Genomic DNA, 15757 nt, shown 5'->3' with positions numbered 1-15757 from the left:
GATGCTGTTTAGTTTCTGGTTTAAACACCAAAAACAAGAACAGTACAATGTATATCAAGTACACCTTGTTTGGTTAGAATTAAAAACCTCTGCTAGTGATGCACTCCAGTCACTGAATTTTACACTTCTTTGTAGTGCTGTATTTGAAAATGTCCTGAAATGTTGTTTAAAAGCTCTTAGTTTAGCATAGTTCATTGTGAAATAGATTTACTTTATTATTCCCTGCAGTTATGAAGCTAAATGGGGTGGAGTATCCAATGGCAAACCCTACACCAAAGGACTGGAACAACTTGGAAATGCAGTTTTGTACAACTTGTGGGAATCTTTGAAGCAGTTCTTTTATATGGTTAGTGTATCTATGTCAGCAGAAGCATGTACATCTATATTAGTACTGTATTAAATTAACTGATTTTTTTTTTTCCTTTTCCACCACCAGGATGATGAAAATGTAGATTCAACTTCAAAACTGACTGACCAAAATACCTTTAAGGAATCACTAAAACATTTGATATATGGAAGAAAGAATCTTTTTGATACAGTAGTTACTAACATTCAAGAGAAGGCAAGAGGAAAATGCTTTGTTGTATCCGGCAGTTCTGGTGAAGGGAAAACAACTTTAATGGTAAACATCTTAATAAGTTGTGTAAGGATAATAGGGCCAAAACTGAATTTAGTTTTTAGAAATACATTTTTGTCAGGCTTGTTTTTTATTTGCCTAATATTTTGATATACACAAAATGATCTTGTCTTTTACCATTTTAGTAATATTTTTAGTATTACAATCTGTTTATGGCATTTCTAAAATAATTCCATGTTCAAATGCTGCAGACTAATTTATTTAGTAAGGCTAGTGCGTGCCAATTTGTTTTCTTCAGGAATGTATATCCTATTACCTTTATCATTTACTATACAGTACTGGAAATTAGCCTCATGTGCATTTTTTTCATTTCAGCCTGGGCTGGCTACCATATATCCCTTAAGGTTATTACCCAGAACAGCAGTCTCTGGCTGTATCACCTCTGAGATACTAGTAAGCCCGCGATTCGCCAGCGAATCGGAAATCCAAGAATGGCAATAAGTTTCTGTTCCATCCGATATATGGATGGATGACATATCATGGAGGGTGGGTGCGTCTGGGGAAATGTCATTTAATTACATAAGCATATCTGTAGTAAAGCGGTCTCGTTTTGTGGAGACGTGATTCCGTTGCCTTTGCTGACACCAACTGCTGGCAGAGTGGAGCACAGCAATTTCAGTTTACAGGTTGTGTTGTTCGTGTGCCAGCCACTGAGTGTGGGAAGCCGCTCGCCGCTGCGCAGGTTCAGTTTATAGGTTGTGGTGTTCGTGTGCCAGCCACTGAGTCTGGGAAGCCGCTGGGTTAGAGTCTGTGAAAGTCATGTGATCTATATTACTGTCACAGTGGATTAGAGCAAGTGTAGCTCACAGTTTGTGTTGTTTGGGCGGGACACCGCTGCATTTGACTCTGGACTCTGGGGCAGGTGCCAAACTGAATGGCCGCTATGTGATCAACATTACTGGCACAGTGGATTAGAGCAAGTCAAGTTTACAGGTGGCAGGCTCGTTGCAGTGCGGCAGTGCGCGTGACATCCGGTATACAACCTTCTCGTTTCTGTGGCTGTGTCGTTGAACTGTTTGTTTTTGGAGCCGTGACTCCGTTAGCTATACGGCGTCTACTGTTAAGAAGAATTATAATCGCACTTACGTTTAATACGGAGCGCTCGTGTATTGTTTCTTTCCATCTGGTGGCGTTTCTGTGTTTTCTGTGGCTGGACTGTTAATAATGTACTACTGTAATACTGTAATGTGATTCCAATATGCTGTGTAGTGTGGAATGTGATTCATATATGCTGTGTAGTGTGGACCTCTGGGGTTTCCGTACTGTAATACAACCTTCGAATCCTCTCGTTTATTTTTTTGCTCTGTGGCGGGCTCGTTGCAGTGCGTCAGTGCGCATGCACTTCAACGCGCCCTGTGCAATTGTTTTGCTCCGTGGCGGGCTCGTTTTAATTTGTTTGCTCTGTGGCGGGGTTTGTGTGGACCTCTGGGGTTTCTGTACTGTAATACAACCTTAGAATCCTCTTGTTTATTTTTTTGCTCTGTGGCGGGCTCGTTGCAGTGCGTCAGTGCGCGTGCGCTTCGATGCGCCCTGCGCAATTTTTTGGCTCTGTGGTGGGCTCGTTTTTATTTTTTTGCTCTGTGGCGGGGTTTTATTTTTTTGCTCTGTGGTGGGCTCGTTGCAGTGCACGTGCGCCTCGATTTGCCCTGCGCTATTTTTTTGCTCTGTGGCAGGCTCGTCCATATTGTGCGGCAGTGCGCGTGCGCCTCGATGTGCCCAGCGCCCTGCGTCCATATCCGGTTTACAACCTTCGGTTAGTAAGATGGATAGGCACAGATATCATGTTTATTAGTCATTTATCATTGGTCACATTTAAAACTATAATAAACCCTTCTTCATGTAAACTACATTGTGCAAATATTTTTTTAGCCACTGCCATACCAATCCAACCATTGCTGTGATGGCTCATTACAAATAAATCTTGCACCCTTATAGTACTTATTTTTAAGCTCTCTCATTTCCTGCAAGTAGCATGTGTCTTCTGTTTCTACTATAGTTCTCTTAAATATTTGTCTGTCAGGTATCCCCCCAGTAGGCCAATGATCTGAATAAACTGGTTTTGCCAAGATGCAAAAGGGACCACTTAGTATCTAGGTATTCATTTTTATATCAAATACCCATTGTGACACAGAACAACTTTAGTTGCATTTTGCTGCTAAGAAAGAAAATGGAGACTCTTGACCACTGAATTGGGTGAAGAACAGATTATGTGCTATTTAAATGTCTCAACTGGGATATTGTGAAAAATATGAAGCAGGTGAAGGGTGTCACAGGTCTTTGTAGTAGTAGTTGATCTTTGTGTCAGAAGCATCTACAGAAGAGAGAGAAAGTATGTTCTAAGAGTAAAAGCTGAATGAGCAGAGTATATTTGGCAAGAACCTGATAACAAAACGGAAGTAAAGTTTGATAAAAATCTGGTATTCATGGTCAGTAGAAGACAATAAAGGAATTCTGGTTGAAAAACAAAGCAGGTTTGTAGGTGGGGAAAACAAAGGCTGCTAAGATCCATAAATATGGTGGTGTGATGGTGCTATAACTAAAGTAGTTAGGAACGTAATTTAAGGAGTGGCAAAAAATTAAGGTGGCAAGTGACAAGCAAGCTAAAAGGACCAAGAGGCCACAGTTTCAGATGATTTGTAAAATGATGAAGTAAAAAGTGGAGTGTTTGATATCACAAAGTATATTTAAGGAAATTCTGAGTGTGGGTTTCTTGAAAAATAATAATGAAAGCCTCACAACTGATAGCAATATTGTCAAGAAAACCTACAGACAATATATGGAAAAGTTGCTGAATGAGGAATGTTAATGAAAAAAAATGATAATGGTTTTAGATATCTTGGATTGCAGATGATCATAGCCACACACAGGTAGACCAGGGCAATTGACCGATGCTTCTTACTGTGAGAGCTCATTTTTAGACTGTAGAAGGCCCATCTATAAACACGTTAATGTTTGATAAGATTTACAAAAAAGTAGTGCAATTGCTAATATACATGGAAACATGGAAAAGAAAGCTTGCTTAGATTTCTTGTTGTTTTCAATTTTCTTTTTGAATAGGCTGCTATGGTGAATGAATTCAGCACATCATCAAACAAAATGGAAGTTTTTGATGTTATCTCTTATTTTGTGGGTGCAAGTAAGTCAGCAAATGGAATCGAACATTTTCTCCACTTTCTTATAAGATCTCTCAAGCAAAGACTTGGCCAAGATGTTTCTCCTCCTGCAAGTTATAAGTAAGTAATTATCTTCAACAGAAATAAAACTGCTTCCTTAATTTTAATAAGAGGGCTTTGGTTTGTCTTATAGATTATGATCAAAATTAAAGTAATTATACTTTTAATGTTGAGTCTTATCTTTGAGGTTTGAAAATAAGATAAATATCACTCAGTGCTGAGCTGGTGTTTTGTCATTTGGAAATGTCTTAACTATTAGCCTTGATTTATATGTACACATTGCTTACCTATGTGACATTCATTCTTCACTTGTGTTTCAAACACAGTAGCTTCCAAGGACCTGTCACTGCTCCTGCCTGATTAGAGATCAAATATAAAGAAACTACCGAATACCTTAGCTAAGGCAAAGAAACACTTAAAGAGCTGCACTGCTGCTGGTACTTACCAGATGTGCATCCGTTTCAAATGTAGCTTAACTTAAACAGATAAATTATGGCCAAGGCTATTAACCTCAGCCTCAAAACCTTAGCAGGGGCCAGAAGCTGTCTACCTCATTATTACCCCTTAACGCATTGGTCCCCAACCACTGGGCTGTGGATCATTTAGTCCCGGGCTGCACAGAAAGAATAAACTTATTTTTATTTCAATTTTATTGACTATCAGAGTCTGCAGGAGTTTTTATTTTGAAAAATGACCAGATCATCTCTGTATAACAATGATTATTTTCTGTTGTTTATATACCTTGACAACTACCATACTTAAGAAAGCAGGAGGGGCGGTATCAAGTATTTTTGGATTTGTGAGCAGATTGGTTGGTTTGTGGCATACAATAAACTGTTGATAACTTTCAATAACTCTGGCCACTCGTCATTCAACATGGTGTCAGAAGTCATCAGTAACTAAGTCTGTTTGAAGTGCAACGAGTGACTAAATTGCACATTGAAAATACAATGGCAAGGATTTCACAGACTGAAACTGCTGGTGTTTGATGGCAATTTTGTGGAGAATTGGCATGAGTTCAAACCAGAATATGATATTTTCATAGTGGCTGCCCATTCAGACAAAGATGTACGCACACAAGCATTTATACTTCTCAGTCTGACAGGCTATGTTGAACTGTTGATATAATGTTTAATTCTTGAATGTGTTTAAAGAAAATGTTAAAGCAGACATGTTCATGTATTTCGAAATCAAGAACAAAGCGAAAGAGGGAGGATGTACAAAATTGACTATGTTCTTCTATTTATGTACCTTGACAGCCTCTGTTGAAAAGGAAGTAGTAGGGGCGGTATTAAAAAATTTTTGGATGTGCGTGCAGATTGATTTGTTTGTGGTGTACAATAAACTGTTGATAACATTCAATAACTGTGACCACTCCTTAATCAACAATCCCCTTATCACTTCCGTCTGTGCCTCTTTCCCATACTTGTCCCTCCTTATAGGCAGAGTCTGAAACCTATTTATCTAGGCCCAGTGTAGCAGCTAAGGGGTTTCTTTTTTATTTATTTATCCTTCCCTTGTATTTATTTTGTATAATAAATTAATAATTCTGGTGATGTAGGTTGGCATACAGTAGTACCACCATAACATTTCATAAATGTTTTTTAAATTGGCATAACTTATTTTGTTTCCCTTAGAGCCATGCTTAAGGAATTAAAATTGTTGCTCCAGTCATCATGGAAATCCAAGTCCAGTCCCTTTTTGGTTATTTTTATTGATGATGCAGATCTGCTACAAAACAAAGAGGGGCAACAAGTTTTAGATTGGATACCTGACAATCTCCCTTCGGTAGGTTTATTGTTTTTATTTGAACACAGATTTTTAACAAATCAAATGTTTGAAACTGTAATACAAAATGTAATATGTTGAAAATGCCTGTATTCATGTTTTAATGCCAAGCCTTAAATACTCAGTAACCACTTTATTAAGTACATATGCCTAGTACTGGGTATAAGTCCAACTGGCCTTCAAAACAGGAAACTGGAAACATGCCTTAGGGATTTTGGTCCCTGCCGACTTGTAAATCCCTGGAGATTTTTGCATGAATATATGGATGAAATAAGCTATCCAGTACACATCGTCTCAAAGAGTCAGCAGCAGTGCTTAAATATGCATCCATCCATCCATTTTCCAACCCGCTTAATCCAAACAGGGTCACGGGGATCTGCTGGAGCCAATCCCAGCCAACACAGGGCACAAGGCAGGGAACCAATCCCGGGCAGGGTGCCAACCCACCGCAGGACACACACAAACACACCCACACACCAAGCACACACTAGGGCCAATTTAGAATCGCCAATCCACCTAACCTGCATGTCTTTGGATTGTGGGAGGAAACCGGAGCGCCCGGAGGAAACCCACGCAGACACGGGGAGAACATGCAAACTCCACACAGGGAGGACCCGGGAATCGAACCCAGGCCCCCAGGTCTCCCAACTGCGAGGCAGCAGCGCTACCCACTGCGCCACCGTGCCGCCCGCTTAAATATGCAGTGGTATTCAAATGATACTCAGTTGGTATTAAGAGAACAATCATGAAACACAAGGTAAAATGCATCCATGTATTATGCTGTCTAAACCATATTCTGACATTACCATATACATGTTGCAGCAGAAACTGAGATGTACTATACCAGGACATACCTTTCCAATCTTCAGTCATCTGGTTTTGGAGTTTAGTTTCTTACTGTAACCTTATCTCCCTATTCTTGGCTGAGTAGAAGGATATCCAGTGTGGTCTTCTACTATTTTCTTAAGGGTTCATTGTGCATTCAGATATTTTCTTCCACACTCCACTATTGTAAAGTGCTGTTACTTTACTGTTTGTAGCATTTCTATTAGCTTGAACATGTCTGGATATTTGATTTGGCCCGTCTGATTAACAACATATTTTCACACAGAGAACTGTTGCCAACTTAATGTTTTTATTTCTCATAACATTCTTTGTAATTTTCTTAGTAATTTGAAAATTCCTAGAGGGCAGCTATTTTTACAATGGTTCAATCACAATGACTAGCACCAACAATCATACTGCAGTCAAAGTCACCTAGACAAGGAATCTTATCCACTCTGTCTGTCTGAACAACAGCTACACTAATTGTTCATATCTGCAACTAATAGTTTACTATTTGGAGAAATATTTCTTTTAACAGGCGTTTATACTTAATAAACTGGCCACTGAGAGTATCAGTGATCAGTCTCAAAATAGAAAAATAATCAGGCCTGATCATTGATATAAAGAAAGTTAATAGTTTCTTCAGCTTAGGTGTTACTCAGTGCCTTATTGTCTGTCACAATTTCATCTTGATGTCCCCACCCCTGGATAGCATACAACTATTACTTGGCACTTTGAGGAAATCTGGTTAAAATATGAAACACCGTCTCTCTCTTTTTTATGATTCTACTGCACATTTCCTTTTCCAAGGCACCCTTTGTGCTAACAGGGAAGTGACCTTGATGGTCCCATCTACCCCCACATGCATGTAAAGATGATCCAATCAACTTATTAAAATGCGTTTATCACTTTGACAGTGCAAACTGTCTAGTGCTTCACTGGTGCCAGCTGAGGAAAACAATTCAATATATAATATAAAAATAATTGGAAAATAATTCCCCACTGAAATTTTGCAATTAAAAACAGAATACTTGGAAACTAAGGTAGCACTAAAGTATTTTTTAACATGTTCATCTCTAAAAATGTATGTACTGTGGTCGAAGAGTGGAAGATACTGAATCAAATACCTCAGCTTAATAATATTCCAGTGCATACAATGTTCTTGAAATGATTGCAGGTATCAGAAATGTATTATTTTGAAATTATAGCACTTTTCTGTATATTAACATTAACACTGTATCTAATCCTCAGAAAGTGACTCTTGTGCTAAGTGTAACCTCTGACTCTGATCTGCATCTGTCTCTGAGTAAGAATAAAAACACAGTCCTCTTCCAACTGCCTTCACTTTCAACACTGGAAAAAATGGAGATTATCCAGAGTGTCCAATCATTTTATGGAAGGAAGACAAATGAAACGTTTTTTAACAACAAGGTAATACTACCATGAAAATCTCGCATACATGGTTGATTTTTTTTTTCAGTTATATATACTAGGCCTGGGAAAGTTAACATGTTCATTTTTGCGATAATGTGACCTGTTTAACGTATTGAAAAATATTGTCCCATCCAGGGCACGCAACGAGGCAAATGCCTCAGGCAGTGCTTTGGTCATGGTGGCATTTCATGTTTTTTATTATTATTACGAACCAATAATAATGTAAAGATCAGGCTGCAGATGAAGAATGCCATGTGGCTGGACAGCTATGGAGCACTGTACTTTCAGAAGGTGCAGCGCATTATGCCAATTAAACATCCGAGTGAGAGGTGGGACTCCCAGAGAAAAGAGTGCGAGGGACAGGTTTGAGTCTGGAAGGTGCTGGAGTGGATTTGGTTTAGCACGGCATTGGTTACTGAGCGCAGGAGTCACACGAGCGGCAGTGACACTTGTGTGGATAAGCAAATGTGAACGAGTGAGTAGAGGGGAGCAAGAAGACAGTATAGAGGGGCTGAACGAGTCTGAGTGTGATTAAAGTTAAGGCTATCACAGAGCTACGTTTATGTTGGCATCTCCAGGTAGTACTATCTTCTTCAGATATGTTTCAATCACGTAAGGAGCATGTTTCTCTCAGGTCAGGACTCCGGGGCACTACACCGTTATTTCTACGACACACCAGTTGAAAAACACTTGTGTAGAGTATAATTATCAAGTCGTTGGTGGTGGTAAACAATTGAGGATAGTACTGTATTTAAGGAGCTTTAACATAAGTTTTAATGTATGCCCATTTAAGAGATGGTTATTCTTTTGATATGTCTATGTCTCATATTCTATGCCAATCTGGTAATACATTGGCCTCGTTTTCTTTTTGCCATCTTTTCAACTTGCCTTTTAGGAAGGCCTTCAAATTCAGGTTGTACTGTACTTGCTCAATTAGTATTTTGTTAAAAGTTCAGGTTTAAGGTCATTGTTTAAGTTTAAACTATACCATTATTATTTTTTTATACAGTACCTTTGTGTTGATTATATGTTAAATTTGTGATTCAATGTGTATTTACTTCATGATTTATGCATTAATTTTATAGTTATGTTTTAATGTTAGATGCAATTAATTGTATTTAATCACAAAAATGTACGCGATTAATTAGTTAATTTTTTAATCAATTCCCAGCCCTGATATATACAAATTGGTAAGAAATTTGTCAGCCCAAGCTTGTACTCATTTCAGCAGTACAGGATCAAGTTTTGAGAATGAAGATTTCTGATACTTCTGTTTTGTATTATAGGTGCAAGTTTTGCTTGAAAAAAAGGACTCTCATAGTCCGCTGTATTTGAAATTGGCATGTGAATATTTAAGATCCTACTCAGATTGTGAACAGGTTAGTCTTGTGTTTGTATTTTAATTAATTTATTAATTACACTAAAATGGATGTTTTTTTTTTTATAACAGCACTCATCCTATTAATTTTTCTGCTAAAACCTCTATAATGAATCTTGAAGCAGTTTACCAAAGTCATAATTCCTACTCCCTTTTTACTGGTTCTCAATACAAATAAGTTTTACAAGCTTAAATAGATATAATAATTAAAGAAAACCAGATTTTGAGAAAGCAAATTTTACCCTTTAAAATTTGTTTAGCTTTTTCCCCAAATGTGTTAAGTACTCGGCTTAATGAAACAGAAAATTGTCATGCTTAAATTTGAGTCTTTATGAATTGTGTCAAAGGGTGACAAATCTGTTTTCAGATCTTTTATTCTAGTTTATCTCTCTTTCATTGGATTAGGCATTTTTCCATTTTCTCTTTCTGTCACTAATACAAAACAACATCAAAGCAGTTTAACCTGTGTTGGCTATGATTATGTTTCTAGTGATTTCGTAAAATTATCATCTAGCATAGTGTGTAATGAAATTATTATACAACAGCGTAGATCTGTATTAAACAATTGTTTGTTCACTTTTAAAATTAATTACTTTTAATTCACTTTACCCTCTAAGCCCTGTTGTAAAGGTGCTTTTATGATAATATTCCTAACTAAAGCTGTCACACCACCGCTTTTTATCTTGGATGTAAATATCTATCTAAATGGATGTAGATAGTAAACAGTGACTCAGTGTCACATTCTGACTTATATCACACTGCGCCCCTCGACTTTATGCCGGTACTGAAACTCATGCACGTGTGTCATTAATTTCTGAGGATATGTTCAAAGAATGCGTCAAATGAATGCTGGGAACGCGAGGCAGCCATGATGCGTGCATGTACATGTTTTGAGCGTGAAGTATAAACGAGCCCTAAAACACACTTAGTTCTGATCTCTCTCACAAACAGGTATCACTAGCTAAGTGGAGGCAAGGTACACTCCAACACATGGCGAAATTTAGATCAACTCAAACGGAAGGTGGCGCGTGAGTGAGGAGGGCCCCGCCCCCATCCCCTTGTCCCATAGCCTCTCTCACAGATTTACGCAAATAAACTGGTCCTGCAAGCAAACTATGATACTTAAGAGAAGTCACAAAATCACCCGGAATGTTCAAGAAATTATAGAAAAAAAACCTGATCTAAATCTGTTAAGTAGTTCTTTCGTGAAAAGCAGACAGACATACAAACAGACAGACAAATGTTGGATTTTATAATATATATATATATATAACACACCCTCGCCCCCTGCTCGCTTCACTCGCCAACCCCCACTGGTCTGTGCTACACGCCAGACACTTCATGTCTCTGCCGCTTGCAGATGTGGATTTCACTTTCACCAGACAACAAATCTTTTAATTACTTTTCTCTGATGGCAACATGAATTAGATGATCTACAAGTCTCCAACTTAGTTTAAATCCGAACAATATATTCAATCTCTTTTTGCTGTTCTGTTATTTCACTGAGTAATAATTTCCAATTGTTTGCACTGATGCGATCTTTACTAGCATTTTTGAGACTTTCAAATTTTAGTACTTTCATTATCTCTAACCTTCTCTGAATGTGTATCGTGCCAGTGTTTTTGAATTCTTTATGATGTTCTACTTTGTCATCTACTCTTTGTCTTTTATTTCCGGGCGTGGTTAAATCTCTTGGCACAAAGTCTCATCTCGCGGGATGTGAAAGTATCTCTGTGAAAAAGTCACATCTCATCCCAGGATTTATTTGTTATAATATATATAGATATAGACAAATCAAAAGTATCTTAATGATTAAAGTGAATTTTACAAATAATTGTATTAATTTTTAGTAGTCCTAAATGATCTGTCATTCCAATATATTCTAGACTTTTCAAATATCCTTTTTTTTGGAATAGATGGAAGATGAACTTCAGAGAATACCTTCAACACTAAATGATCTAATTCTACAAGTATTATCTGATGTGGAAGAGTACAGTAAAGTTAAACATGTTTCCTTGCTCATTGCAGCATTAGCTGTCAGCAAGTTTGGTAAGGCCATTAATACAGTCTGTTGGGGGCTTTCATTTGCAAAATAGCAATAATTGTTAAGTAATTTGTTTTCCTCTGCCCATAGTTTGATTTTATCAGTCTCAGTATTTCTCTTCATCAACAGCATGCAGGTGTGTGTTTAACTGCATCTTCAATCCAGCAGGGGACTTAAATTTTGTACTTTCTTACTTTAAGAAACATTACATAATTAAGTAATTCTAATAAATTCTTTAAAATACTCCTGACAATCTAGTGGTTATAAGACATGATGTGAATATTATAGGTTAACTTTTTTTTCCAGGTTTGCGAGAAAGGGACATTTATGAATTGTTATCTATGTGCAACACATTAAACAAAGAGAGTCATGCACTCTCTTGGAAGGATATAACAAGTTCTGTAAGGAATTCTAAGAGTGTTATTCCAATGGCATTGTTTTTGCATTTGATGAGAGCTTTACAAAGGTAAGAATTTTTCTGGAAATTCCTTTTTTTTTTGTGTTTTGGTGATGTGTACCACAAATTAAAAATAAAAAACTTACTTTCATTTTAAAGACTATCATAAAAGAGGCACACTTGCTTTGAGAATGTAGGAGATACTGTATATTTCAGGTGTGGATGTGGCTTCACAGCAGCTCAGGTTATATGCACAGAGGGCTACATTGGTGGGTTGAGTATGTGGATGGGTGAAATCAGTAGTCCATTTTTATCCTGTGGCTGTGATAAGAAGAGAGCAATAACACCATTAAACTGACACATTTAACAGAAAGCTGTAAGCGTTTAATAAAGTTTTGGGTAAAAGTTAGTGAAAGGAGTACTTACAGACGAGAATATGACCAGGAGTAAATGGAGAGAGTGAGAGAAAGTACAGTTTTGTTGCCTTAGGGCAACTGTGGCAGCTAAAACTGCACTAACTGGAATGTTCCTGTAGGTGGGGAAGCACATCGTGGTACAGCGTTTCTTCATGCTCTCGTATAGGAGGGAATGGGTGTGCATTGGTGGGAATTGGGTGCCACAATCTTCCTGTGCATAATACGTGAAAGCAAACACTAGAAATCATGTTCTGTTGATCGGGTTAAGTATGTGGGTAAACCTTCTGAGTATTAGAGATAGAGAGAAAGTAATCTGGTGAGCGTGTTAGAGCACTTGTGCAGGCTAGAGGAGGTCTTAAAATGGTTCTTCTCTTCTTGTATGTTTTTTGTGTATTTTTGAATATAGCTTTTTTTTCTCCTTGATTATTGTACTTTTGGAAAGAAATACAGTATAAAGAAGGCAGTTTTCTTTAAGTGTAAGAAGTGCTTTGTACAAGAGTTTTTTTTCCCTTCCTGATTTTTGTTTAGAGTAGGAGAAAGAGAAAAGACTGAATATTCCATAAATATTTGTTTGCCATTTTTGTTTTCTTTTGTGTGAGTGTCACTTGGTGACTAGGTTTGAGTTGACACCGTACTGAGTTTTGTTTTTGGTTTCATCATTGAACATTTTTTGTGTTGAGAGTACCTAAAATAAAGAACACTTTATCCCTTTTACAATTTCTTGTCTGTGTCTTCTAAGTCTCTCGCCAGTAATATGTTTGGTCCATGAACAACAAAAGCCCAGAGTGGCGCACAGTGCCAATTCCCACTACATGTGGTCTCACATTTGTTTATTGTAACATTGTTTCTTAAACTTTATATTAGACTGTTTGCCTTTGTGCATATAGATCTCTTGACTTTCCTGTTGTTCCATTCTGTATCATCTCCTTAAGTTTACATTTACCTTAAATTAGTATATATGAATGTTCTATTACAGAATTATCTGCTTCATTAAACCTCATTACATTATAATAATGATTTATGTATTGCAGTGTGTTTGGCCAACAATGTAGTGAAAACCCTGATTCTCTGCTATATCTAAAGAATGGCATTGTTCAAGAAGTAATAGAGAAGCATTATTTAAAGAAGCTTTCCCTAGAAAAAACAGCGCATCGTCTTTTGGCAGGTAAAGTACCTATAATTTAACCTCATCATTAACAATATGAACAGAGAAGTGACTCTGTGGTTTAGTGCCACTGTTCCAGAAATCAAGTAGACTTGGTTTGAGTTTTTTTTGGTCACCTAAAATATTATAACTTCATTAACCATGTTAAGAATGTGGATGGATCTAAGTGGAAGAATCCTGTCTACCAATTAAGAGAAACTCATTTACCATCTGTAATTTTGTGGAAAAAGAATGCCTTGTTTTACTTAAAATTAGATAGGATCACATTTTTTCAGTAGAAATAGTAAAACATATTTTTTTTTAATTTGGCAAGAATTTAATAAATAATAAGTTTGAAATATTTTAAGTTGAAGTTATCCCTTCACAATAGTGCCATACCTTAATTTGTGCTAGAAACATGTGGTCTTACGTGAAGTATTACTTCCAAATTAAAAAAAAGAACATGAAACCTGAAAAAAAAGCCCTGAAACTTACCACTCAAGACTACCATTTGTGTTATTCATGGGAACAGTTTTCAAACCCTCATTAGTCATGTAGCTCTGGAGACATGTTTCCATTTTCGGAAACTAGACTAATATAAGCAATCAACACCAAGAAGCTTGCCTATTGATCTTGATAGTTGTGGTGGCACATTTATTCAATGCTAATGACTCAAAGCTCTGAATGATACTGTGGAGTTTGCACATTATGTAGAACTTTCAATAGGTTCTGCCTTTTTTTTTTTCCCTTTCCACACCCTAAACCTATGCGTGTCATAATGTAGCCGCTCATTTTTTTCATTTTATTATTGGATATATATATTTTTGATTAAAAGTAGTGTCATTTTTGAACAGCTACAGAGATACATACCTTCTCTCAGGAAATACAGTGGTTTGAGTGTAATAATAGCTTCCAACTTGTTTGCTGTCCTCATATATGCAGAGGGCATGTTTTCTGAAACCTGTATCTCTTCTGCTTTGAAGTGGACTCATTTAATATTTAAGTCTTCCTTTTTAATTAAGAAATACTGCTTAAATTAGGAGCACAAGTTTCTGGGTCAAATGATGAATGAAATGAATGCATGCCATGTTTTTAAAAAATAATTTTTACTTTAATGCTTTTCTAAAATAAATAAGCTGGGCCACTGTCTCATCATTTATGAGGAATTACTGTATAATGGGATTTTGTTCACATACAGTAGCTCTCCATGTTGTGTTGGGGAGTGGTGCCGACATTGATTTCATATGAAATATGGGAAAAACTACTGATTGAATCCATTGATAATCTGTGTCTCATTCATTGTAAAGTGGGTCATTGAATTAATGACATTTAATTAAACAAGTATGTGAATGAATGAACTATGAAATGTTTTGAAAGAATATCATGTTATTTAAATATGAGTGAAAAGAAAAATACATTTATTTTGTTATTTTCCAGTGGTTTGAGATTTTTCCCAAACTATTTATTTCATCGAACTTCTAATTATTTTATTAATTATTTATATAGCTGTTTCTATTTATCAATCAGTCATTTTCCAACCCGCTGTATCCTAACACAGGGTCACGGGGGTCTGCTGGAGCCAATCCCAGCCAATGCTGGGCGCAAGGCAGGAACAAATCCCAGAACAGGGCACCAGCCCACCGCAGGACACACACACACACACATGCACGCACACACACCAGGCACACACTAGGGACAATTTAGGATCGCCAAGTCACCTAAGCTGCATGTCTATGGACTGTGGGAGGAAACCGGAGCACCCAGAGGAAACCCATGCAGATACGGGGAGAACATGCAAACTCCATACAGGGAGGGCCCGGGAAGTGATCCCAGGTCTCCTTATGGTGAGGCAGAAGTGCTACCACTGCCCCACCGTGCCACCCTTGTTTCTATTTATGAGCTATGCATTTTAAAAAGACATAGCTCTTTATTTAACAGGTATATATATTAATTTTGTTTCTGCTTCCTTAGTCATTCTTTGTAGAGAAAAGCCAAGCAAAATGACACCTTTTATTGGCTAACTACAAAGATTACAATATGCAAGCTTTCGAGGCAACTCAGGCCCCTTCTTCAGGCATCTGAAGAAGGGGCCTGAGTTGCCTCGAAAGCTTGCATATTGTAATCTTTTTAGTTAGCCAATAAAAGGTGTCATTTTGCTTGGCTTTTCTCTACATTCATAATGGCTAACACGGTACAACACCCTAGTACATTAGTCATTCTTTGTTAAGATTAACACTAGAATTACCAGAGCCTACGAAAAAACTCGTAGATCCGTCCCACCTTAAATCGCTTCTTAAGTCCATTTGCAGCTCTCCGCCAGCATCCTTTTTCCTCTAAATGTGCAGATAAAGACAAGCTGCAAACTTCTCCCAGCTCATGCCTTAATTGATTGTCTGGGAGTGAAGTGGAGTTTTAGAGTGGAAATAATAGATCGTTATTTGGAACACACGCATTTCATGTGTGTTTCTGTTTTCTACAGTAATCTGTGTAAACACATTTTTAAAACAGAAACTTTTTTCAT

At 37.3% G+C, this 15757-nt stretch overlaps 1 protein-coding gene across 1 annotated transcript in view; it reads left to right on the top strand.

The window, feature by feature from the left end:
- LOC114645749 (telomerase-associated protein 1) overlaps nt 1-15757 on the top strand; it is a 168993-nt gene that overhangs the window by 99619 nt on the left and 53617 nt on the right. The window contains exons 23-31 of the mRNA XM_051923152.1: nt 229-346; nt 437-622; nt 3695-3870; nt 5448-5598; nt 7675-7854; nt 9144-9236; nt 11152-11284; nt 11586-11745; nt 13124-13257. Of these exons, the coding sequence (XP_051779112.1) occupies nt 229-346; nt 437-622; nt 3695-3870; nt 5448-5598; nt 7675-7854; nt 9144-9236; nt 11152-11284; nt 11586-11745; nt 13124-13257 (1331 nt within the window). The remainder of the gene's footprint in view (nt 1-228; nt 347-436; nt 623-3694; nt 3871-5447; nt 5599-7674; nt 7855-9143; nt 9237-11151; nt 11285-11585; nt 11746-13123; nt 13258-15757) is intronic.

This window comes from Erpetoichthys calabaricus, chromosome 2 (genome assembly GCF_900747795.2).
Source record: "Erpetoichthys calabaricus chromosome 2, fErpCal1.3, whole genome shotgun sequence".
In the NCBI taxonomy this organism is placed as follows: domain Eukaryota; kingdom Metazoa; phylum Chordata; class Cladistia; order Polypteriformes; family Polypteridae; genus Erpetoichthys; species Erpetoichthys calabaricus.
Note: the sequence above shows the minus strand (reverse complement) of the source record. Positions and strands in the feature narration are given on the sequence as shown.